At 34.8% G+C, this 27,225-nt stretch overlaps 1 protein-coding gene across 1 annotated transcript in view; it reads right to left on the bottom strand.

Annotated features, from left to right (window-relative positions):
- LOC102697922 (L-gulonolactone oxidase-like) overlaps positions 1–27,225 on the bottom strand; it is an 81,655-nt gene that overhangs the window by 25,129 nt on the left and 29,301 nt on the right. The window contains exon 6 of the mRNA XM_015352295.2: positions 26,424–26,609. Coding sequence (XP_015207781.2) covers positions 26,424–26,609 — 186 coding nt within the window. The remainder of the gene's footprint in view (positions 1–26,423; positions 26,610–27,225) is intronic.

Below are 27,225 nucleotides of genomic sequence, written 5' to 3'. Positions count from 1 at the left end.
TTTCTAAAGCATGCTTTACTTGGAAAACCAAAGCAATTTATGTGATAGAGCTACCCAACACTCATGCACTCTAAATGCAAAACCAAGCACATTGAACCATCTCAGTCTACCATAGAGTCTGTATTATAAGCTTACAAACAATATATAATCTTTCCACACTTCACACTGCCAAATCAACACGTTCCTGGCATTTCATTTCCTACCTGCCACACGGTTTGTAAACAGACTTTCAGTTATTGTCGTCATTAAGCTGTGAAATGGGTACGTGAAGAAAAGGTTTGGTATTCACAAAACCGATTCCAAACGTTTTTGCCTGATTCAGTGTGCAAGATCAGAGTTGCTGTACTGCTACTACTATGAAAATGAAGCTGGTTCTTGTAAGAGGGTGGTCTATACTGCTTTGTTCCCCGTCTTCCTTATTAAATTCTACAGATGGTGTGCGACTACGCTTTCAAAATGCTGAGCAAATAAGTATTATTAAAAAAATGATACTCCTGCAGATCTGCATGTCTCTTCTGTGAACCACTGATGATTATATAGTATATTCAGTGTTGTTATCTGCTATTTACTTCTGCTGAGAATCTCATTTGTCTAGAATGTCTTTCAAAGCAGGCCTCCTCGGGAGCAATTGTTGAAAGGAAAACATGACAACAAGCTGAAAAGCTGCTGTGTGGGTTTTATGGGAAATGACAAGGGAAAAATGCTTTATATCACAAAAAAAGAAATGTTTTGGTGCTGTTTGCACCACATGGGGGAAACACTGGCTCATTGAGTGTTCATGAGCATAGCCGATAACTTGTGAACTTTTATTGTCAGTATCATTATCATTTGCCCTTTTCATTGATTCGACTGCGAGCTGCACCACGGATGACGCATAGCCATCATTTCTTTCTTCAGCTGCCCAATTACCGACAACTTTGTCCATGATGTTACATTTGCCATTCCCTTTACTCTTGGTTTTTCTCTACCTCCTATTCCCTTAACAGTTGCTAACAGAAGATCTCTTTCTGATGTGGCTTCTTGTCTTACAGTTCAAACCTACATGTTTATCTTCTGAGTCGCCCAGGGCACTCTCAACATTTCCCTTAGACATTTTGTCTTGAATTGTATCCGTTCTTTTTATCTCTTCTGAATATCCAAGATACACAGTCATACAGTATGTTACCACTGGACATACAAGAGCTTTAATCGGTCTGTATGTTGTCTATAAATTCCCGTCTTTGCTTTTCCATATTGCTGTTAGCTTGGTAGGTACCTCTGTTCCCATTACCAGTCTTGTTTTTATTTCACTTCCACATTCTGCCTCTTCCATTCCCCTGGAGCCCAGGCTTGTGTATTTTCTTGCTCCAGCTTTGTGCCATTTCCATTCAGAGTCACTGAGCCCCCCTTCACTGCTTTGGGACTTTGGCGGTGTCAATCTTTAAGCTTGATTGTTTTGTATTTAGATAGAGGTTAAGTAAACTTTGAAATGGATACACCAGTCATCCGTATTATGTGAATTTGTGAAGGGATGTGTTGTGGGAATTCGTCAGTGTTGGCTGAAGGTTTCTAACCCTTTTTTTATACCGTATAGCCTCATGTACTGTAGTGACAGGTGGTTTGTTTCAGGCTCAGCTGGTTTTTCATCCTGTTCTTTGAAGTTGATCACTTCTTCTTTTAACATGCTAATTAGGAACAAACCAATTACTGCTCTTTTTACAAAAATAGTTCTTATCATACTTTAACAGTCCTTGAGGCATTTTTGGTAACTGATACAGGGGTACAGTACATACCTAAATTTACATCTTCCAGTAAATATTCCCAACATCCCAAAATAAAATTAAGCACTAATATGTAACCTTGATTATATGCCGATATATTTGTCCCACAGGTAAAGCTGTTATCGTATTAGTTTTTGATGTAGTTTCAAAAGTGTATTTCCAAAGGTGTACAGTATATACTGTAAGGAAATATCCTGGTCAACAGCACAAAATCTTTCTATTCGCATATAAACACTGATAAACAAAATATCAAATAGTGTGTATGATAACAAATTACAGATCAATAAGAAGAAGAAAATGCACATTTGAAGTAATATTCTTTTTGATGCTGTTTGCACCACATGGGGGCAACAGTGACTCATTGAATGTCTCAATGAACTGATAACCTGTGGACATTTATGTCAGTATGGAGGAGGATTTTAATTAACCACCATTTTGCAGCATTTTATGGATGCAGTTTAACTCAGAAACACGTTGTAAGAAAAAGCAGACTGATCTGCAAAAAGAAACTTTCTCCATTGACAGAATCCATACTTAATAACTTGCAATTTACTGCATCTCCGAACTATACAAAAAATATTGTGTTAGTCTAAAATGAAGAATAATAAGAAGACTAAGGAAGGAATTCAGTTTTGTGACTCATGTTTTTTTTTTTAATGGACTGAATGGCAAGATTCCCTGAATACTGCAATTGTACATTTAACAGAGTCTGATTACTCTGGAAAAGGGGGAAAAATAGTTACTAGTATAAAATCTAAATTATTCACAGTAAGAGTACTAACAATTAATTATTAATTAATTAATTGTATCTATCTTATTTATCTTCCATCTTAATGGAAGGAAAAACACCATACATATACTGTAGGAACAGAGGGGTCCACTTGATACATACATACATCTGACAAGAGTTAACTTGAGCCAGGATTATGGGGTTAACACTTCAGCTCTTACAAACAGTGTTATGGGATATAGGATAATAAAAAAGCAGTTTCACAAAGGAGCTTGATTTATGACTCATCTCATCCAAATCACCTCTTATAGCACAATGTTCCTTGTCACCGCACTGGGGCATTGTTTTTATAAACCTCTGGCACAAGAAGAGTGTAACCTACTGGTGCACCAATGGCACCCAGAACAGCATCGTGCTTTTTGTTAGTCTCCAATCTGTACTAACCAGGCGCATCCTTGCTGAGCTTCTGAGATTTAATTAGATCAGACTGGGGACAAGTAATGGTGCTGATTCTAGCCAATCAGATCTTTCTCCTCATAACTGATGTGATAAGCAACATCATGATAACATGTTGATATTTCTGGTTGGTGCTTATGACCTGCAATTTCGACATACATTACATTTCACAATCATTTACGATAAAATTAATCAGTTTTTGTAACATATCAGCTTTTGAAAGTGAATCCTTTCAAAACAAACCAATCAAAAGAAATTTCTATGCAAGTACGACTTTCACCAAAATCAAATACACCAAACATAATTTTGTGAAGATCATATCAAGTCCTAATTCTCACTAATCGTATGGAGTAATATAAAGAGGCAATAGCTGTACCAAACAGAAAACACAATGACTTAGATCAATATAAAAAGCTCGGAAATGTTTTCATTCTCAAACTCTTACATTGTTTTACAGATAGACGTTGACTCACTATTTCTGTTGAGAGCTTGGCAGCATCACAGCGTGAAGTTAATGTCTCTTAAAGTTTAGCACGTAATTGCCTGCTGCTCCCTCACTCTCAGATTCAGTGGCGAATACCTCAGGGAATGCCAAGATAGAAGGCGTTTACAAATTGTATATAATTCAGGCATATATGTTATTAGCCATAACTCCAAATTAAGCTTTCCAAGCTAGAAAATAGCCTGAAGAATCAAATTCTCTAAAAATCATGTCTCCTTAGAGTTTTACTTAAAATAAGGAAACCCCAGTATTTACTGTGGTATAGAGAAAGTTAATTATTATAACTTGTGTTACTCTGCAAATCTTAACGGACTGACTTCATAATTGCTTAGTGATTATGGACTGATTTGTAAGTGGTACCCTCGTTAGCACAAAGACTCAAATTTCACCCAGTGTGTGCAATTTAAAATTCGTCACACAGCTTGCAAAATACAGTATATTTTCCACAATTTAGCCCAAGTTAAGTTGGTTACCGTTGATTATAATCCGTAATACTTAACAGTATAACAAGGGTGTGCTTTTTAATTATGTATCTTTCTACCTTGACTTGAGAAAAAAAATGAGCTTACTTGTGTCAATTATTTTGATGTTCCTGAGATCAATTTTGTGAGTATGTTATGTTTTTTTTCCCCATTTCATAAGGATTAATCCACGAGGAATTGAGGTGAAGTTCTACACAGTATTTATAGTCTGTCATTACAGACAGAGCTTCTCAACTGTTTTATTTCTTCCAGACCTTAAACTATTTCCATCAAATATTTTATATCCATTATTGTTTTCAGATAGGCAGAAGGTTAGTAAAGGCGCTTTTTCTACTTCAGACACTGAGTACACGTGATTTGGGATAGTACGAGCCATGGAAGGGCCCAGGATATTAAATTATTAAATAGAGGACACAATGTTGTGAAGACGGATAATTTGACATAACTTTATCTAATACAGTATCAAAGCCCAGACAGCCAGTCTGCCTAAGAAAGCAACTACTCTGACACTGGGCAGGGAAGTTAACTGAAAATGTGACAGCAGGGGCATCCCAATAGACAAGACCAACAGCAAAAGACATTTCTACATTGGGAAGGCAAGTAGTATTGTATGTCACAATTCATATAAAAAATGAGTTCTCCTGACTGTATTTAATAAAGTTGAATGCATTTTGCTTTGAAGTCATCTGCCTTTTTTCAAGGCAGATGTACTTGTACTTGACGTACTTATGATATATTTAAGCATGTGAAATGTAAGGACAGCAGAAAAACAATGAAAAGTACTGTATGTTGTTTTAATGGAGCAACTGTGTCTCTCAGCTGTCTGTGACATTTTGCACTTTGGTGGGAGGCTTAGAGACCAGTTATAGAAAAAGAAAAGACATCCACATGTGACAGGGAGAGCAATATCTGCACCGGCTGTGTTTGATCATTGCTACTGTAGCTCTATAAAAAGTCTCAGAACACAGCTCTAGATGTCTAATCAGCTAGCCTTGAGGTTACACTTGAGGAAAGGATCTATATTTCCTATAAGTTGAAAAGGAGAAGCGAGTTGGCTTTAAAAGGTTGTAGGTTTAAAAAGGCCAAAGCAGATTAAGTTTCCCTAAAACCTAGAAGGCAGATGTGCAGTGTTGATCTTCCATCATTTACAATTAAGCTTACAGAGGAGTTAAGTGAAGCAAGCAAACCAAGTCATGGTTGGTAGGTTTTTACACCAGAGTTGGTCCAGTTTCAGTCCCAGTTTTACTTTTGCCTGCAGGATATACTGTATCTTTTAAATATTTATTAATATATTATTAATAATTAATTATATTTATTAACATTATAAATATTTATTTGCCTAGTACATTTACTGTATATCTTAAATGAAAGGGTCATTAGATTTTGTGTATATTTTGAAAAGTTATTTCTGATTGGTATGATGGGCGTGATTTGTAAATTTCCTAGGATATTTAATTTTCATCCGTTCATAATACTGCATCAGAACGCACCTTCCAGTTTAGTAACATTTGGAATGTCTATGTGTTGATCTAATGGACGTTAACATCTCTTTTTTCTGCTTGTGCCTCGTTTTTAGGAAGCAGAAACAAGATCCAATAGAGCCCTTTTCTAAATTTGAGCAGAGCATTTTAACAGCTGCCCTATGAAGATTTTAAGTATTGATTTGCATTTTTACCCCGTTTTAACTATAACTATTGAATGTAGCATTGTGGATGCTAACTATTGGAGTTATGTTTGGAAAAATAATGCCCATTGATTGGTGATTAACACTGCACTTTTCTTAATGGCACTCCTTCACTCTAATCAATGATTCCTACCTACTGTACATGTTGTTTGCTCTAATGGAAATTGTTTTCATTCTGCTCTGCACAACGTATACAGTTATATCATATGTCTGTTACTTTTAATCAAGATACTGTATGCTGTACAGTTTGAATAAGGACCAAACAAGGGACCTCATGAACTTTTTCTTGGCACTGTACTGAACTGGAAATTTAAATTTAACGAGTCGAGGTGTTAATAAATTATATTTCGGTTTCTTAAACTTGATATTATAACTGTAGCTAACTAGAAACTGCTAGCCCAAGGTGATGCAAGTATAGTACATGTTGTAGAAGGAATCTTTAGGTTGGTCAGGATGTTTGGGATTGTGGTATAAAATATGTTTTGATATATAATCTGGATACGTTACTTTATATCTTATGTCTTTGTGTTATACATTTTATGAGATTATGTTCATTTCATATTTTATATTTTAAGACATTCTTGATATTTTATATCCGAGCATATACAGTGTATTCTCATATACTGAGGACCAGCCTAGGGGGTTCACAAGCTTTTCCTGTATTACAGTATAAACTGTATGTGTGTACATGTATTAAATTCTCCCACATGAATAATCTTCACAATTTGCTGATTTGCTATTACTAACTTTATTGTTGAAGTTTTAAATAAGTACAGTATTCAAAGGATCTCTTTTATAGGTATTTGTTATTTTATTAAATTTCTTTATTGAATTGTGAGTCAAGTTTAGGATTAAGACAACTGTCTAAATACTTGAGTCATAGATACCTGAATACGCACTAATATGACAGGTTAATAACATTTCTGTCTTTGATGCCTATTCTCCAAGGACATGGTACAGTATATGACATGAAAGCAAATTAATTGGTAAGATGACAGTTCAGGTCATCTTACATACTGTTTACAAGAAAGATAACTGGGGAAATAGAAATATTAATTTATTTTACAAAAAGAAAATGTACTTTAAAAGGATTTCGTACATTAAAACCCATCTCTGTATGGATTTAAAATGAAAATGGTACATAATGCCAAGAGAGCAGAAATGTAACCGTATTGAGCTACCTTGTTTTTAATAATGACATTCAGCTTGTTTAGAAAATAAAAAAATCAATAAAAATCAAGCTCTTGAAGAAAACTTCTACTAAACAACGCACCAAAAATAATGGAAATTCCATGCTATGAAAATTAACCAAATTATTCAAGGTCTGATAAAAAGAAAACATCAATTTACTTGAAAATTTGTTGTTTCATTTGTGATGGCTTGAAATTAGTGATGGCTATCCAATCTGAAGAAAAAACTGAATGAGTTGTGATTTCTTTAGAGATCTGTATCACTTTTTGTGTTATCAAAATACAGTATTTCAAATGATATATATATATATTAAGTACTAAAAAACTATTACTAATTGGGAAATGCTGTTCCTGAAATTGAAGTTTGCTGCTTTGGATCTTCACCAAAAAATGGAAACTGGAAGTAATATAGTAACATGTACAGTATATTGCAGATAAGAAAAAAAAACATTTCTTATTATAACCTAGTATCCAAAGAGATTTTCCTAAATGAATACTAACAAACCCACAATAATTTTATTATCTTTTATGTATTCACCGTGATCTTTTTGAAATGGTAGAAAATTAATTGTGGAAAAGCTGACACTTTCTTGCATGTTGTAGAAACCTTGTTCTTTTAAAAAATTACTTTTTTTAATGTTAAATACATTCAATTTTTCATAATGATTCATTTAAGATCAAGTAACAATTGTTCATGTAAATAAATATTGAATTGAACATTGATTATCATCTATCCCCTTTATTACCTTTATTATCTTGTTATAAGATAACTTTGAAAAGCTGAGCAAACAACTGTAATTTAAATTGATTATGCCAGCAATACCAATACAGTCATTAAAAATATATATGAATGACTCAAAACCTACCTAAATAGACCAATATAATGGAAGACCTGCAAGTATAAATGTAGGGAATTTCACATACAGACTATATAAGTTTTACCTAATGACAGCTGTTCTAATTGAGTGATGGTAGCCCAGTTTCACATTTCCCAGGGCTGTATACTGGACTCTGAAGGCGAGTGTGGAACTTTTATTGAAGCACAATTGAAGACTTTTAACACAAAACTCCAAGCTCTCCAAACGTTGTCAATTTCCTCAATGTACAGTAAATATCCAGTGTCGTAGGTGTTGGTCAAGTAGAGAAATTGAGAACAACCTTGACGCACATAAAGAAGTCAGTATTTATTTCAGGAATAGTAAGATATACTATAGCATAAAATGGTCTTATCTGGGGGGTAGCCCAGTGGCACAGTGGTTACCATTGCTGCCTCAAAGTGCTGGAGTACTGGGTGCTGTCTGTGTGGAGTTTGTATGTTCTTGCTGTGCTAGCAAGGATTTCCTCTGGGTGCTCTGGTTTCCTCCCACAATTCAAAGACATACTGATAGGTTAATTGACTTCTGAGAAATTTGCCCCTGATGTGAGCATGTACTGTATGTCTGTGTCTGTGTGTGCCCTGCAATAGACTAGTGTCCTGACTGGAGTATATCCAGCCTTGCATCCATTGCTTGTCAAGAAAGATTCTGACTCCACTGCAACCCTGAATTGGATTAAGTCTTAGAAATTGGGTAGATTTATCAGTAGGTCTCAGTGGGTGTTTAGCTGCTCAGAAGCTTTTATTTAATCTTTTTTATTTTGTTTTCACTCTTCACCAAAGATTTATAAATTTACATTTATAAGAGAAATAGAGGTCAGTGATATGTTACCTACTAAAAAATTACAATCTACAAAGGGTATGGACTCAGCTTGCATCTGACATCATTTATTTTCATTTGTTATCAGTTACTGTAAATTTACAATGTCTGCTAAATTGTCTTAAGTTGACTGTATTTAAATTTGAAAATAAACGTTTTCTATAACACTATAATAAACTATTTTTAATTACACTAGATTAATGAAGTCCAAAGTGGTCACACTCAGATAATCATACCTTTCAAAAAATATTCCTGCAGCAATCAAGCGAACTAATGGGCCAAGCTTTTGGTAATAGTAGCTGTAATGGAAAGCTAACCAGCTTCAGACCAGACCTGGATAATAAAAAGTAATTTACCACACAATTGCTCTTGCAGATAAGGCGAGGTGATTCTAAATGCCACCCTGCTACTTCCAAAATGTCATACAACATAATTTTCCAAACATTATGAAGGGAAAATTAGAGGTGGATTCCAGATCTAAATAAGACATTGTATAGTACTGGAGTTTTCCAATGCGTCGACATCTAGATGATCACAGAAAAAGGACATTCTTTCATTGTAATTTAGCGGCAAATTGTCATATTTCTCTTCAAAGTCAGGATCAAGATATATGATGTTAGAAACGATTTTTCTGGGGGAAAATTTTGGATGATGAGACACTGATAGCCTTCCTGTGAGCAGGTAGTTGAATTGCTCGCTCGCTGAACTGTTGAATTGTTATCATTTATTTTTACTCTTTTTTTAGAGAGCTTGGCTCATGAATACCCTTCAGCCTGTCTGAAATGGCCCTTCTTAACTTGGACACAGTACTTGATTCTGTTACATTGCAATGGATTACCAATCCCTTTAAGGAGGTGTATTGCAGCAGTCAAATGAGTATATTTCCTCATAATAATTATACACTTTCTATGCTTCCCATATTTCTGAGTCAAAAATGGTTTTCTCAAATGGATAGAGTACTAAACACATTTTATTGGATAAACAGAACACTGCATTTTAAACTTTTAACTATTCAAAAGAATAAAAACATGGAGGCTAATAGCACCTAAATTTTTTCTTTATGTAGTCTCCTTTAAACTTCAGTTTTTGCTCAAATGGTTTTAAAATCCATGTATTTCATTCACAATTGGTGCATGGCTAAAGATTCATCAAATCTACTAACAGAAAATCTCCTTTTCACTTTTAACTCCTATTTGGCATAATCCTGATTTCAGAACCAATAAGAAACCTACTGTATACATTTCTCAATTTGAAACTCTAAAGACATTATACAGCTTAAACAACAGTAGCCAGTTGATTCAATTTTCCAGATTAGCCTAATAATATTCTCTCCCCCAAAGCCAGTTATTTCAATATATGCTGTTATCTCAGGTTTTTCTTGGCTCCCATTGTTACTTCATAGTACAAAGATGACAGATATACTGTATTTCTGACCCTTTCAGGAAGTGAGTGTTCGATGTCAACAATTTCAGTAAATAGAAAAATGACATTTTTCACTGCATTTGCATATTTAACTGCAATTTCAGTAATTAAAAAAAGAAACTCTCTTTACATTTCGGTCTGTGTGTTCTCTGGCAATAGAGGTCCTGAATTGAAAGGTTTAAACATGCTGTGAAATGTCAAACATTTTTTAATCATGATTGTGAACAGGAAAAGATCCATTTATTCAATTCAAACATAGTATTCCTTCATTGTCACCCCTATAATTGAGCTGTTCATTAAACACTCAACAAGCAGTTTATTTCGCCAAGTGTTGTGGGGCAAATGGGAAGATCAAGTGTCAATGCTGAATAGCTTTTGTCAACATTGCCCCTCTACTAGTTACACAATAGTTCGGTGCTTTGAAACAGATTGTACTTACATTTCCAGCACATATGTAGATACTGTATATGAAGATAACTTTTCTTTTAATCTACACTGAATGCTCAGAACAAATGTACAGTAGTTAGTATATCTCTAATGGTTTTACAGTTCTATGCCATAACCTCTACAACTTCTGCTCTTCACTTCTTGTGAAGTAAAAATAGCTGAGGGTAGGAAGTCCGAGAATAATCTTCTCATTGCTAGTTTCTTGACACTAAAAATGAAAAACACTCATACAGCAAACACTCATACTACTAAACATTTCATTAATCACTTAAAGTAGTAACTCCTCTTCTCCATATTAAATGGCAATGACTTCATACTGTATATTTAAAAGCCAGGAATCCACTTCTGCACAAATTAGATGTGTCACAAATTCAGGCTTCGAGATTAGTTTTGAGACACATTATGGTGATGCCTAAAAGAATATTAATAAGCCTCAATTACCAGCTTTGTAAGATTGCTACTTGGAAATTAAAATGTACTGTATAAATTACTGAATAAACTGGCTTTCATTTTTTATCTTAATCTCTTTCTAAGGATGTTAAAGCACGATTGCCACCTACGCCCACAAAATGTACCCTATGTTGTTTAGTATATTAAAAGCAATTAATAAACAAAATCTGGCCTTTACATGTTGAATTAAAAAAAGAGTATTTCTTAACAAATTAACCAGTTAGTGTGAGTGTATTTTAATCGTTGTATGCGTACCAGACCAAGGAAATGTTCTATCTAGGCATGTTGAACACAACAGGGATTGATGATATATTTTATTTTAATTCATTCTTTTTTTGTTTGTACTGTACAAATTGATATTCAGTTACCTGATATTCTGCATCATGCAAAAGGGCTCAGACTTGAGAGTTTGACTTCTTTCAGAGCCCTTTTTAAAACTTAAGCAGAGGCAGCTAGACAGAAAAACCAATAGAACTATGGGGGTTTAATTACAATTCAAAGCTTGAAATCAAAGGTAAGGGGAGCACTGCATTCACAAGCTATCAACTGAAGTGCATGTAGCATGTGCAAACGCTCTTGCCAAGACTCAGTCCGCTCATAGTACAGTATGTGTTACCATACACGTTCTAGATATGTAATGCATGCTTATGTATGCAAATTATGTTAGAAGTAATAAGAGCAAAGATATTGTGGCGAAACTGGTCTTGTGTAGGTAAGGTAAGGAATAACAAGAATAACAAGCTGGAGGAGACGTTTTTAGGCTCAGCAAGTAGCTTTATTGCCCTAAACTTTACAATGGGAGTGCTATTCACTGGGAAAGGTAGCTAAGGCCTGAGAGAAGGAGAACAGAGAAAGACAGGTGTGTCCAGTAGGATTGACAAGTGATGAGCCTTGAGAGGAAAGTGGATGCATGTACAGTACCTGTACATGGTGTTCACAAAAACATTTTAGCTGAAAGTGAATGGAAAGCAGATGTGGTGTTCAAGTGAAAACAGCAGAATTGATTATGCTGAAAGTATTTTAAAACTGCTGTGAAGCATAAGCGGTTTATCTTTATGGATATTTGTGAAAAAATATTTATATTTTCCTTTGATGGAAGTCCACTAGCAGAATCTGTATGTTACTCTGTACCTATATAGTGGTAGGAGCTGTGAACTCCTGCTGAATTCACATGCTAAACTCTACCCTTCATGCTTGCTTTAGCACGGATGCTTCTCCCTTTCTGTACTAAACTCCCATCTTCTGTACCAAATACCCTGATAAGGAAGGAATGTTTTAATTGCTCTCTGAGTCCTTGTGTTTCTTGAGTAAGTACCTTAAAGACAGGAGAGGGGAGGGGGGGGGGGTGTAGAGAAACATGTATATAAGCTGTGTAGAGCCATATCCCCTTTGAATAACTACATCAATTATCCTTATTGTATTGTTCCTTGTAAGCATACCATAAAGCTTGGTTTGGTGAACAGACACCTCAAGCTCGAATCTCTTGGTTTCTACACCTTGTTTACCAAAACTTGTTTCTTCTCTTCTTTCTCACGTTCTCAATATTTGCCCAGAGATTTGCCAGGACTTTACTTCCTTCATGCCTCAATCTACTGTATGTTTCCATTATGTCTTGACAAGCTTCCTAGTACCTGCTGATGAGAAGTAAAACCATAGTATGTGTTTCAGAGGTGGTATATTGAACCGCAAACATTTGCTGGAAATTTGTTGAGTTACAGTACCTGGCAGCCATGACCTTATTCAGAGACACTTATAACATTTGACTTGGATTCAGGTAAGGTCATTATGATGTTTTTTTTATTGTTAGACCTTCTGTCACTGATAAGGCTCTGTTGCTGACAGTTGTAACACTGAAATGTGGCTGGTAGTTGCTAAATATCAGTGGAGGGAAATTCGTATTACCTGTAAAATGCTTTGAGTTGAATGTCCAGAAAAGTGCTATATATGAAAATCGTACACATTAAGCAACAAATACAGTGCAACATGCATTCGGCAGTTCTCCATATCACTTTCTGTTGTGATTCCCCTCAGGTAAGATGTTTGCACAATTTATTAAAAATTACAGATGACTCTGGGGGTTGCTTTTCACACCTGGCTCAATTAATATCTGTTCAGTTATTCATAATAGAATTAAGGTAAGCAAATGCATGATGTATATCATAATGCATAAATAATAATAATAATAATAATAATAATAATAATGCATAAATAAAAATTACAGTATGTCTGCTTAAGTACAGTACAGTTTCAGTCCTAGAAGTTAGTCAACTAAATTAAATGTCATGTTCAGTGTGAAAAACCAAAGAAAGGATGTACTGTGGCAAAAATGCCATCAATAAAGTCGCATTGTTTTTCCTCAGGCAGCATTTTGTGTGTCATTTGACATAAAGAATTGGACAGAGAGAAGTTAGAGTATGGTCAAATGTGTGTGCTGACTCGGCAGAATCCAGGAAAATAAGCAAGGGTCTTACAAATATCAGTTTAAAAAATGAATACTGTAGGTTAGTATCTACAGTACAGTACCTTGGCAACTTAATTCTAGTCCTTGAATAATGTTTTACCAATTACAGTATCATTTTGTCACTTTTTTATCAATGCTTATAGGAAAGAATTTGAAATTTAAGTTTTCTATTTTTGTTTTATTTTTCAAAGGATAACATTGTGTAATCCTGAATCTGCAGCACTATTGGATTGAATTATGTAAGATAAGATCACTTTATTAGCCATATACAATTTCCTGTATTAGGAATTTGTCTTTTTGCATACCCCAACTTGTTCTCCATGAGACACACAGACAGGGAGAGAGAAGCTTGGAGTCAGAGCACAGGCTCAGCCATTTATACAGCACCCCAGGAGCAGTTGGGGTTAAGCGCCTTGCTCAGGGGCCCAACAGAGTAGGATTCCTCTGCCAGCTGTGGGATTTGAACCAGCAACCTTCCAGCCACAGGCAAGGATCCTTAGCCACAGAGCCACCACTCTGCCCATGTGTTATTATTAGATTGGGTTATGTGTATTTTAGAGAGCACAGTTCTAATCATATAGTCATAAATGTAACCTTTTCAAAACCAAACCCTCCAGAGACTGGCCTGCCTGGAATGGAAGTGCCCTTAAACATCTGGCATTATCTTTGAAAGAACTGTATAGACAGTGCAGGCCTGGTTGAGGACTTGAATTCAAAGTACTGCACATCTGTAGTGCAATTCTGAGAGAATGAATGGACATTTAGTGTACTTTTCTTTGACTGGACTTACAGTAATCTTATATTGTAATAATTAACATAAGGATGATATTATCAGATGATGTATCACTGTAAACATTCATTTTTTGAGTCATGAAAAATTATATTTGGACACATTAGGAATAAGAGACAAATGTGTTCTTTGTTTTTTGTACCTTTATATTTTTTAGAATGGGTTTTGTTCTTTGTATAGTAGCTTCTTACAGCAATGTCCGGATTAATACATTTTAATAACAGAAATGAAACATTGGTTACATCCTTTTACCTGTATGAAGGGTAACCCAATACTAAACCATTACAATTCAATGGAAATGACTCTGGTTGATTGATGACCACATAAAGTGTGTTTCTTTATAAACCATGTATATTTTTACCTTGGCAAGTCTTAATAAAAATTATTTGAATTACATGCTTTCCATAGTACACTAATCATCTTGCATATTGACAAAATCTAAAACAGCCAATAAATTATTAAAATTATATATTTAAGGGAAGGAAGGCAATGAAAACAATTATCATCCTATTGTATTTGTCACTTTACTTAAAATATTTTAATTTGGATCATCTATATATATTTCACTAGATTTTGATGCTTAGATGTTGATTCATCTTGCTTTGTACACAAGTATAGTAACTAGGTCTTAAATGAAGGTAATTAGTAGATATTCCCATGCTGTGCAGTAAAGCACAGATCTCAGATGATCTGTCAGTTAACATTTTCAGGAAGGTTTATGTGCCACACAATTAGGCAGCAACAGAAAAGTGGTTTTTGCCTCTAATTAGTTTAACAACCAACAATGGTCACTTGAACAAGTGAATAAAAAGGTTTTGCTAGAGAAAAAATACTATACAAATTAATTTGATTTATTTATGTAAATAATTCATTACTACTGAGATACATATTTGTGTAGGTTACACACACTAAACACCAAAGAACAAATTATTAATTAGAAAAAGACATTTTTGTATATATGATATTTTGTATATATTGTATATGATATTTCTGTCATTTATCGATACTCTGTAGTGCTGTAGGTGTCATGTATTTTAAGATTTTCAGATTTGAAAATAACAGATTTTCCTTTTGAGGATGGCTTGATGCTTGGTGACATCATACAGTATATGAATGACCATAAATAATAATAATAATAACAACAACAACAATTATTATTATTATTATTATTATTATTATTATTATTATTATTATTAAATATCTCAGAAATCCATTTTTTATATACAGTAAACATTTATGTGAATGGACTTTGGATTTAACAGACAAAATGTAAAATTCTGATAAATCTGTTTAATATTTTAAAATCTGTTAAAAGTTAAATATTTCTTATGTGGAACAATAGCACATTCATGTAATGTGCAAATACTAAACCAAGTTAAAAATAAACATTGTATATGTTAAAATTTCAGGAATATCAATGGTGCCCTGCAGGCATAGGTCAGTTGCTTATAATGGATGTTATTTGTGTTTATTGTGCTTCAGTAAATTTTAGACAGGACTGTATTATGAACTAGTCTACCTTTTAGGGCGTCTCTTGCCTTAGGACTCCTTGCTGGCATAGGCTCCGGCTGCCCCATGGCTCTTGGGTGAAGCAGTTGGGAAATGTATGGATGGCTATTTACGACACATGACATTAATAGCCTGTATGCTATCTTTTTGATTAAAAAAAAACACAGGGTCAGTTTTCATTTCCTGTGTTGGTTACAATACGTTTTAATTATTTAATTTTAATTTTTTATTTATTTTTAATTAGGTTTTAATTATTTAAAATTGGGTCTTGAATTTTTGATTGCTAACTGTGCCACACATATGATTTAATCCTGGTCTTAGATGGTTTAATATACAGGCTACGTACTGTATTGTTTGGCTAACTTCTAATGGTTTCTTCATTCAGATATTATCAATAACCTGGAAAGCAATTTGAAAAAAAACCCTAATCTTTTTTGATTTCTTGCTTAAAGAATAGATATATTTTTCCTTAGAAAATTGTTCAGCTTAGTAAATAATGGAAGTATGTCCTTTCCTTTGAAGAAAGAATTTGTATAGACAGATAACCCACCATTCTGAAGTAGCACAGAAAAGCAAATCTCTAGTTAAATACAATACGACAAGCTGCAAAGATTCTGTCAATTCTGTTTAAAGGGAAGTCTTTGAACAGAGCAGCTGGCTCACGGAGACCACTGTTTAACAGTTCATGTACCTTCTTAGTGACAAATGCATTAGCTTAGCTTCAGGGGTCAATACTAACAAGCTAGTCCATAATGCAGTTGCTACACTGAGGAACATCACATTAAGATATTGAAACTCCCTGCAGTGAAAGATATGGTTAATTACTACACCATTCAGTCTCAGTGGAGATCAGGACTACAAAGCTACCAAGTATACTGTATCTGACCAAAACCATGAAAATGTGCATCGTATCTAGTTATAGTAAAGCTGTGGCCTAGAATAGACAAAGAATAGTATTTGTATGGAATTTGTATGGTATCATCATATTCTGTAATAAACTCACAATGATCTGTCAGCTTCAAGGTTTCATTATTAGTCTCACACATACAAATTCTCCTGTTTATGTGAAAACACACCTAGTTAAAAGCAAGTGCACTTCCATTTTCTTTGACATAACTTCAAAACCCTACAATTTCCTCTTTAGAAGTAAAAAAATGACAAGAAAAATGAAAGCATATTGCTTCAGAGGAAAACGTTTCAATTTGTGTCTCTGTGTAGTTTCAATTCTAAATACTTCTAACAAATAAATACAGAGCGACTGACATTTTATTTTTGTCATACTTTCAGTTTCATCTTCTAAGTGCCTTATCATCACAGTTCTTTTTAAACTTTTGTTAATTAATTCTAGATGTATTCTACAGTAGATTAATTCCAGATGAATAAATGTTCTTTTCACTCCAGCAATTTCACTTGACCACTATAATGTTAATGCCACTATATTTCTTCATTTTAAACTAATTTTAGACAAGACTGCAAATCTCCTTATAATGCATAAAATAGAATGTGACTACATGTTCCTTGCCAGTCCTCCACAGGGCAATTATGATTACAACACAGTACTTCTCTGTCCAATCTGTCAGCTGCAGTTCAAGAGAAGCAAATGAAAAATGAGAACAGTAAAGGTCTGGGACAAAGAAAGTAAAGGACCAGCGACAAGGTTCTTTAGACTGCACACAACGGGATGTTTTTAAGCACATATCAAAGGATATTCACAGCAATTGTTAAATGATGTAGTAGATGTAAGTGATGTAGTATTTGATTTCATTTCTTTCTGTGTAGACTCAATTATTCCTACCAAATGAAGCTTTGAGGTTTTTTTCCCCAATAACAAACACTCGATAACTTAGAGTCTCAAGCACGTACTCCTTAAAGAGAAACATGCTTTTTCTCAAGGGGACACAGACCTCAAGACAGCAGTGCAGACAGAGGTGAAAAGGGAGATCAGGAAAGCTAAGAATTGGGACAGGGAAAAAATAGAGAATACCATAGCTATATATACCATGTGATACTATATGATACCAGGAAGACATGACAGGGCTTCAGTTGATCAGAAGCAGGAAATTGTAAGCTCAGACCCCTGTATGTATTGTACAAGACTGAAAGTACTAGAAACAAAATGAACACATCACTATTGCAATGTAATTAAGAATTACAATCTACAGTACTTCTGCTTCATTTGATATTACTTTGCAGATGCCTGTTTGGTTTTTAGAATCATAATATTAGGCCCCCGCCTTTGAAATGTTTTATATTCCTCTGTTCTGACAATATTAGAAACACAAAAGCCTCTACTAGGCTTGATTGTTTAGTGCTGTATAAAGCCGCTGAATTTGGAAAGTCAGCATTTTCGGTTAGAGCTTCTGAGTTTATGGCTTCTGAAATACAATAAATCTAGTAGTGAACAACCATCTGCTTTTATATAATTTAGAACTCAAGAGAAACCATGGCTTAAAGCAAAATTAGTCATGTGATGACTAATGTTTTAATGTCTCTGTCAAAGACTAACATCATGTCATTGACCATTCACTTTATATTCAGAATCTAACTTTATGCTATGATTCACTGATAATAATCAAATTAAGTTAACAATCACTCTCGCCTTCTTATATTTGTAATTATGTCATAAATCATACTATGCTTTTATGTTTAATTGAAATAATACCATTTAGATGTATGTAAATCCACAGAACTTGATAAGTGATGATCTAAATTGACTTGCAACTACAATCTTTGATACACAGTATTTTATTTATTTATCATGTCATTATTTTTGTATTTTGTGTTCTCTTTTTTATTGCACTTCACCATTTGTATATCTACAAAATATCTATGTGCCATGTGGTGTGTCTTAATAGTTTTTTATGTCTATATCTTGTAGTTTGTTGGTTGTGTCCTGCCCAGGAACTATAGATGTACAGTGGCTATAAAAATATTCACCCCCTTTGGCATTTTTCATATTTATTTTACTTACATAATGGAATCAAAATAAATGTATTTGGGATTTTTTTGGGATCACTGAACACAACAGACTGTACTCTGTAATGTCAAAGAATAACAAAAACAACACTAAAATTGTTCTTAATTAATCACATATAAAAACAGACCATAATAACTGATTACATAAGTATTCAAACTCCTTGTTTGAATACTTGGTAGAAGCACCTTTACTTGCATTTACAGCAGTGAGTCTATCTGGGTAAGTCTGTACCAGCTTTGTGTCACAAATCGCACGCAAACACGCAGGCATCACCATGTGTAGATCTCCCACATGCCTTATGGCAAACTTATGGCAAAATGAGATTTTATGTGTGTTTTCTTCAATAATGGTTTTCTTTCTGCCAACACCCATAAAGTGCAGGTTTGTAAAGTGCCCAGGCTATCATTGTCCTACAGTATGATCAATTTCTCCCATCTCTGCCATGGAAGACTGTAGCTCTGTCAGAGTTGCCATAGGCCTCTTTGGTTTTTTTATCTTGATGCTGAAGCTTATGTTTGGAAATTCCCTAACCAACTGTTGGATCTCTCACAGACAAGTGTATATATTTTGCAGTCATTTGAAAAACTTTGATTGTACACAGGTGGACTCCATTAAATAATTCTGTGTCCTCTGAAGAATTATTGTTTGTTTTTTATTTGTAATTACGAAAAAGCTTTAGAGTTGTTTTTACATTTGGCATTACAGAATGCTTTGTGCTGATCTGTGGGAAGAATTCCCAAACAAATCTGTTTTGATTCCATGATGTAAGAAAATGAAATGTGAAAAATGCCAAATGGGGTGAAAACTTTTTTGAGCTACTGTAAATACATATTTTTTAGTGAACTTTAGTGCAGCTTAAGAGTTGCGCACTGCCCCTGGTCAATAAACTTAACTTAACCTAAACATCTCTTCCAATAAAAAGTCTGGAGAGAATAGTGAAGCAACACATTACAAAGAACACATGGAATCTTACTGCAGTTTACATACAGAGAAAGGAGGGGGAAGAAGATACATTGTTTAATGTGGTTTATTATCATATTGGCCAAGCAAAGATGTTTGTAAGAATCTTATTTGGTGACTTTTACTATGCTTTCAATGCAGTACAACAACTCTTGCAAGCACAGAAACTCTCAAAGAACTTCAAATTAAACAGTAATGTGAAAGGATGGGTTCTCAACCTCTTAATGGGTCTCAACAGGTCAAAGTGGGTAAATGGTCATCTGATATAAGCTACAGTTCTACTTTATCACTACAGGGCTGTGTCTTGTCTCTCATATTGTACATTTTATACTCTACCAATTCTAAGATCAAACACTCAGTCAACACTCTCGTCATGCTTGCAGGTGACACAACCCTGGTCAGCTTAATAAAGGAATATCATTATGGGCCCTTTCCAAGTGATTTTACTAAATGTTTTGATGAGTTCCCTTTGATGTCAAATGTTTTAAAGACAGAGGAAATGATCATTGATTTTAGGGAAACCAAAATACCCTTCCAACCACGTTTAATTAATGGTCAGAGTTTAGAGGTTGTCAATGACTACAAGTCTTGGAACTGATCATAGACAAAAACCTGAGATGGGACAAATGACGTATCAACATTTATTTAAAAAAGTCAACAGACTTTTTTAAGGTAGATAGAACTATTTGTATTTCAACACTTTACTGCTAAATAATTTATTGAAAATGTTTTGGTTTGGCAACATCATTAATGTTAATTGTAATATTTGGGGAAAATAAGTAAAGATAAGCAGCAAAAGCAGTGGGGAAAATCTTATCAACTGAAATATCCTCTACAAACAGTTTGAAAAACTATGCTCAAAACCCTGTATGCATTGTACAAGAAAACACTGAAAGTACTTGACATAAAAATCAATACATTGTCACAATTGGAATATAATTAAGAATTAAAGTCTTTTTCTGCTTCATTTGATAATTTCAGGTACTTTAGAGATGCCTGTTTGGCTTTTAGAATCATAAATAATCTTAGTCCCACTCCTTTGAAGTGTTTTATATTACTCTGTTCTGACATAAAACATAAGAGCTTCTACTAGGCTTTGCTGGTGCTGTATAGAGAAGAAGGCTAAGAGCATTATGGATTGTCTGGCTCACTCCCTCCAATGAAAATTTACACTACTACCAAATGGGAAACTCCTCTGTGTCCAGAGATGTAAAAGTTACAGACTCAGCAAATCTTTCATCTTCATTACAATCTTACTCTCATACAATGTGAAGCAACTTGCTTACTCTATCTCCTGAAACACTACAGAACTGTCTGTTTTGTTGGTAATGTTAATCCATCTTTGTTGCAATGTTGTGTAGGATTTTACCTTAAAACAAATTTCCCCTAGGAGATAAAGTTTGAACTGAAAATAAACTGCTTTTTTTAACCACAAATTCTGAAGACCTTTATGAATAAACATGGAAGGCAAAAATTTATTTTCCACAATTTCCACCACAGTAAAATTCACTGCAGGGTTCAGTCGCCACTGCTTCCCTTCTATAACTATTTCAATCCTGGAAGTGATTATATCACACATGGTACAATTCTATTTTTTTGCGATTCAGGGTATACTGTATGTACACATCTGGGGTCAGGAATGAAAGTTCATTTCATGGATCCTTCTACAGTTTCTGAGAATGAGCCATACATCTGAAATTGAAGACTTGTTTGGAACATGTGGCTTACTGCTTTTACATTAAGTGGTGGTTTTCAATAATGACCTGATTCAAAGGTCTCTGTTAGAGCCCTCCGCCATCCATAAACCTCCAGAAATGCATTCGAACTAGAATTACATCAAAATGTCTCTGGTGAAGGTGTGGCTATACTAAAAAGCACAAGAAAATGGAATGTTACCATCTCATTAACTTTTAACTAAATTCATTGAGCTATTTCCGATCCGAACAGTAGATGTATAGAGCCATAAAGAGACTAAAATTAATCCCATAGCACATTTCACAAGGCTGTTTTTCATACTATGGACAGATTCGGCACTGAGATCTCATTGAAGTTCAGTTTAATCACATGCTCAATTCAAGCTGGACGCTCCACTGATGGGAGGTATAGTGCAATGAGACTTTTATTGACCTGCTTGATGGAAGTTTTAAGTGGGATTAATGGTCACATCAGGAGACCTAGTGATTAGGTTGTACAAAGTGGAGGAAACAATTTCTTATTAAAAAACGAATAGAAGCTGAATAAGTGAAAAGGCACATTTTAAGTAATTTTCAAGAATGTATACCCTACTGCCTCTGCGTATATATAGATTAAGTGTTCATACATATTAAGATTAAGATTGCTTTAAATGTACATTGCTCAACTCTTACTGTTACATTCACCATTCAGGATGTAACACGTACTGTACATCCTGTACAGGGACAGGGGCGGTGCAGTGGCTAAGGATCTGCGTCTGTGGCTGGAAGATTGCCGGTTCGTATCCCACAGCTGGCAGAGGAATCCTACTCCGGTGGGCCCCTGAACAAGGCCGTTAACCCCAACTGCTCCAGGGGGACCGTATAAATGGCTGACATGGCTTTCTGTATGAGTCCTTACATTGAATTATGTCAGTACAGGAGCAGAGTTAAACACTGTTAGTCTTAAAATAATTACATGTAAACACCCAAATATAGTTCTCACTCCCTTCTAATGATATACTATAATATTTCTAATACCCATTTACCCTAGTCCAATCAAACATACTCAAAATTTATGGTGCTCAACAATTGTCTGCTACCCATTATACAGTATAAGGGAACCCCAAGCAAAATTATAAATCTAGTTTGGAAAGCGTTAGCATAATGTCTTGTCTTAATTCCACTCTGTACTTGCATACTCTGTCCTACCCAAAACCGTCCCTTGATTCAATAAGTGAAGCAACTTCCCACTTCTTTTTCTGATTTGCTCTGTAGTGGGGCTATTAGCTGCAAGTCAGTGGTGGGTGAAGTGAATATCCTACAGTACATGTAAAATGCTTTGGGACCCTTTGGGTCTCCATGATCACCAGTATCCTAAAGAGCAGCTTCAGCTATACATTTGAATAACAAGTGTTTTAGAAATTCAGACATTATTGAATCCAATAAAAAATGGCATTTCTAATAGATCTGTGGTTAGTAAAACTTATTTCTTATAAAATATGCTGGAAAAAGTTTTTTCATGCACAGAAATTTTGAATGCCTATTTTAACATATATAAAAATAAAACTGAACCATGAAATTAAAATTGTTATATTGAACAACATGCAGATCTAATACCTTTTTTAATTTTAATTATTAACAGAAAAGACCAGAAACACTTTATTTTGGAGGTTACTGCAAACGTACTGCTCTCTTCCTTTAAGAGATAACACTTTTGATACTTTAATAATACACATTGCTACACTTTGCCTTTGCAAAATCAGTGGGCCTTTAGATAACTGGCCAACAGATGAACCAAAAGAGCTTATTAAATCCGTTAATAGGAATATGGCATTTTCTACAGAGCAGTAAACTGCAGCTAGTATTTGCAGACCTTATACCATCTGTTGAAAGTAACCTTGGTGTTCAAATAAACTTGCCACCGGGATGAATAAAATATGTAACAGACAAAATGTAAGGAGAAAATTTAATCAGGAAATCATAACTATTGGCTAACGAAAACATTTTACTGGATCAATTATAGAGAGATGGAAAGAGGCTTATTTTAATTAATAATGTCTCTCTACATGAAAATTGAAATTTGATACACATAATTGCCTCTGAAAGCCTTTTATCAAATTGATGTCTTTTACTATATGCATTGTCAGTTTTTGATAAATTGCTCATTAGATACACACCATTGTAGAAAGTACACTGCAGCCCACCTGTTTAATTCATTCAAAAAGAGACCTGAACGGATATGAGTTCTTGCATAAATGCATTTGTGGTAATAGTCTCAGCTGCAGTCTATTTTTAATTAAATGACAGTTTACATTTTTCAACCACAGCGTCTCTTGTAGACCGGTTACTTGAGTATTTACTGGAAGAACAAATTGATAATATAATTGCTATTACTTCAAACACAAAATGATTTGAGTGTGCTACAGTAAGGTACTACCTTGGAAATAAATATGGAATCTTTGTTCTTTTAACCTGAAGTGTTAGAAAATATAAAAATTTAGAATAAAATGCATTAAACATGAAATGTATGAAACATGGAACATTCATTTTGAAATTGTGTATAGAATGTAACTGAATGCATCATACTCACTTAAAACTATTGTTCATGACTTCCAATATCATTTTTAGTTTGATTTCTATTATTTGTTATAAATGATGAATTATTCAGCTTGCAAACCTGTATACAGTAGTCTCAATAATCAATCCTGGGTAGGCCTTATTGGTTGAACAGTCCTGTGTTTGCATAACCTCCTGTAAAAGGCTGAATTTTTGTGAATTACTCTAGAAGCTCAAAGATATTAGGGTTATCTTTTCATTCTTTGTCTCATGAGCAGTAAGAAAAAGTTTCAAACACTTTATATTAATTTCCCCACATAAGATCTTCTTAGCTATTGAAGAACTCAATGGATGTAACCACCGCTACTTGACAAACACACTAACTGCAAAATCGTCTCATCAATATGTCAAAAAGACAGTACGCAGGTCTAATCCTTTTATGAAAAAAAAATCTAAAGTCAACAAATGTTGCCAGTCTTGCCTGGATTACCATCAAGCCTAGAGCACTATCTTTCCTCCACTCTCACACATGAATCAAATGATAAATATTAAAATCCCCATAGCTTCCAAAGCATATTTAAACGCCTTAGTGTTTTGAATGTAAGACCTACTGTGTCACAGTAATAATCTTCAAAATATGACCCTTATACTTAGGTATAAGAGAATTATATTCATGTGTACCTTGTACTATGAAATGACTTCATCTGTTAACCACTATTGAATCTCTTAGATTAAACTGAATATTTCTACAACAGAAGGTGAAAAATTTCTGGGTCATTTTAGAGTGGACCACATCAATGTAACCTTCGTAACTGTGAAACCGTGAACATTTGTTGTCTAATATGAAGGGAAATTATTGTTACAGCTACATGGGGGGTACTCAAACACCTACTGTAGCAAGTGTCAACATGGGTAGTTCTCGGGAGCTTCAAAGCAAGAAAGGAACTTGCAAGAAAGGTGTTTCATGAGTGGAAGAGGGTCTGAGACACACGGATCATAGGAATCTTCTGGTTTACCTGGGTTGATAAAGTACTGGATACTTATGATTAAGAGTCTTCAACAATAGAGGAACAGAGGATAAAACCAGGCTGGAAGGCAGTGAGTCAGACAGAGAGGAGAGAAAGTGGGACAGGAGAAAGAACAGGAAGACACAAGGCAAGAGAAGAGACAGTGTCAGACATGAAGTTTTTGTTCCGATCAGCCTTTGAGAACAGATTCAAGCTATGTATTTGAACCTTGTTAAGGGAGACTGCCATTCTGTTGTTTTTAGAAAACTCCTAAATTACTGGGTTAAAAATAGATCTTTTCCAGTTCGCGGATGCACTTTTTAGATTAGGGAGATAGGTTCCCATTCATTTTGTAGCATCAGGTTTATAGAGTGAGAAATTTAACTCTAGAGTGTATTCTGTTTGGTGTGGAAGGCAGATTTATCCGAGGGTGGTGTGGTGGTTCTGCGGCTAAGGATCTGTGCCTGAGACTGGAAGTTTGCCAACAGAGGAATCCTACTCCGTTGGGCCCCTGAGCAAGGCCCTTAACCCCAGCTGCTCCAGGGGCGCCATATAAATGGCTGACCCTGCACTCTGACCCCAAGCTTCTCTCCCTGTCTCTGTGTCTCATGGAGAGCAAGTCGGGGTATGTGAAAAGACAAATTCCTAATACAAGTATACAGAATGGTCAATAAAGTGATCTTATCTTACAGTATCTCTACTTTTGGGCTGGTGAGGTTAATGGGTTTATAGGATTCTCATGGTAGGAAGCAGTCTCAGATTCTTCTGGTTGGTCAAGATGTAGGACATCAAGACACCTTTTTTGTAAGTAGTGTAGTGTAGCTTGTACAGTACAGTATATTGTATGTTTTATTGTATTTGTGTGTTGTTTAGTTTGTGTATTATTACTAATGAATATTAAATATTTGTTTAACCATGTATGCCTGTTTTATTACTATTTCACCGAAGCTGTGCTAAAGAACAAAGAACTTATTTGCATTTAATTATGCTAACTGCTCAGGTATATTGTTGTAAAAGCTTTACAATTTGGGGGTTATGACTATTTTGCTTATTGACTAACCCTCTCAGCTCATTTTCTGTGTCTATTGTCCCTAAGTCTAACAATATACTGTATTTCTACAAAGCATAGATGCATTTGTCAGCCTTATAGGTTAAAATCATGGAATAGATGTTGAAAAAAACGATCTATGGACTTAACCAACAAATGAAATCTGAATCAATGGCACTGATATAGTAGCTAAGGAATGAATGATTTGATTTACTGTTTTTAGTCATAAGCCTTCATGAAATGGAGGATAACTAGTATCTATACTTTTCATCCAACATCAGAAATTCAATGAAAGTTTTAGTCATGATTAAGGATAATGAAAACATAGTGGCAAATGTCATTCAATTTGTGAAATGGTTGGAATGTTACAAACCTGGCTTTTTTCCCCCAGATAATGCCCCTAACAAAGTAAGCCAGTGTGTAAACACAGTGTCATTAGGGTCTTCTATATTTCAGGTTAAATCCTGAGTAGTCTATTAAACAAATCAATTAAGAACAACTATGTAATTATAACAGTCCTCAGGTGAAATAAAAACACCTTCAGAAACTGACTTTGAGACCCCTGATGCACCGATATTTTCACATACAAAATGTAAGAGAACAACCTGTGTCCACCAAGACTAACCTCTGTGAGTGTGGAGGGGAACTGGCGCTCATGAAGTCGAAAGGCAGGCTGGCACTGGAAGGTGATGGTGATGATGACTCCCAGACAGCCCAGGTGAAGCCTAGCAGCCTGAAAGATGTCTTCATTCACTGACTCTGAGCAGTGCAGTACCTCTCCACTGGCAGTCATCAGACTCAGACGCACGACCTGAAGGACACATCAGAGCTTCATCACGCATCGACATTTGCTTTCAGAGTATTGATCAAATGCTTGTCTCATTCACATGCTTTTTCATTTTCTCCTCTATTTCTTGTGCTGTACTAGAACATGACAAAGTCTACAAACACTTGAAATATCAAATATAACTAACAATATCTTAACTAAAAAAACATCATGCACTTAAAACACTTGCATGAAGTCCTTTATTTAAGTGCTTTCCTTTTCCAACTTTTACTTTTGCTTCTTTGGCAGCTTTCCACTAGTGATGATACCGGTGTTTCATCTACAGAGATTTGTGCCTGTGTTGTGTTCCAAGACAGGTGTTTTGAGAACTAAGTGCTAATTATGATCTTTTAATTTATGAGGTACAGTGCAGGCAAGAATAAACAAGTAAACAAAAAAATGAGTACATACAAACTTTGCGCCTTCACTCAAATCAACAAAATGATTCACACAATACTCCTCAAAGCCAATCAGTCATACTAAAGCTCTGTGAGACAGCTTATACTCCTCTTTGAAAATACAGGACCAACCATTATTCACACACCTGCAAACTCTTTTTAAATCTAGGCTTCCAACCATGCACTTAAACACAGATCAACAA

The sequence above is a fragment of the Lepisosteus oculatus genome, chromosome 2 (genome assembly GCF_040954835.1).
Source record: "Lepisosteus oculatus isolate fLepOcu1 chromosome 2, fLepOcu1.hap2, whole genome shotgun sequence".
NCBI classification, from domain to species: Eukaryota; Metazoa; Chordata; class Actinopteri; order Semionotiformes; family Lepisosteidae; genus Lepisosteus; species Lepisosteus oculatus.
The sequence above is the reverse complement of the archived record's forward strand: the minus strand, read 5'-3'. Positions and strand labels throughout refer to the sequence as shown.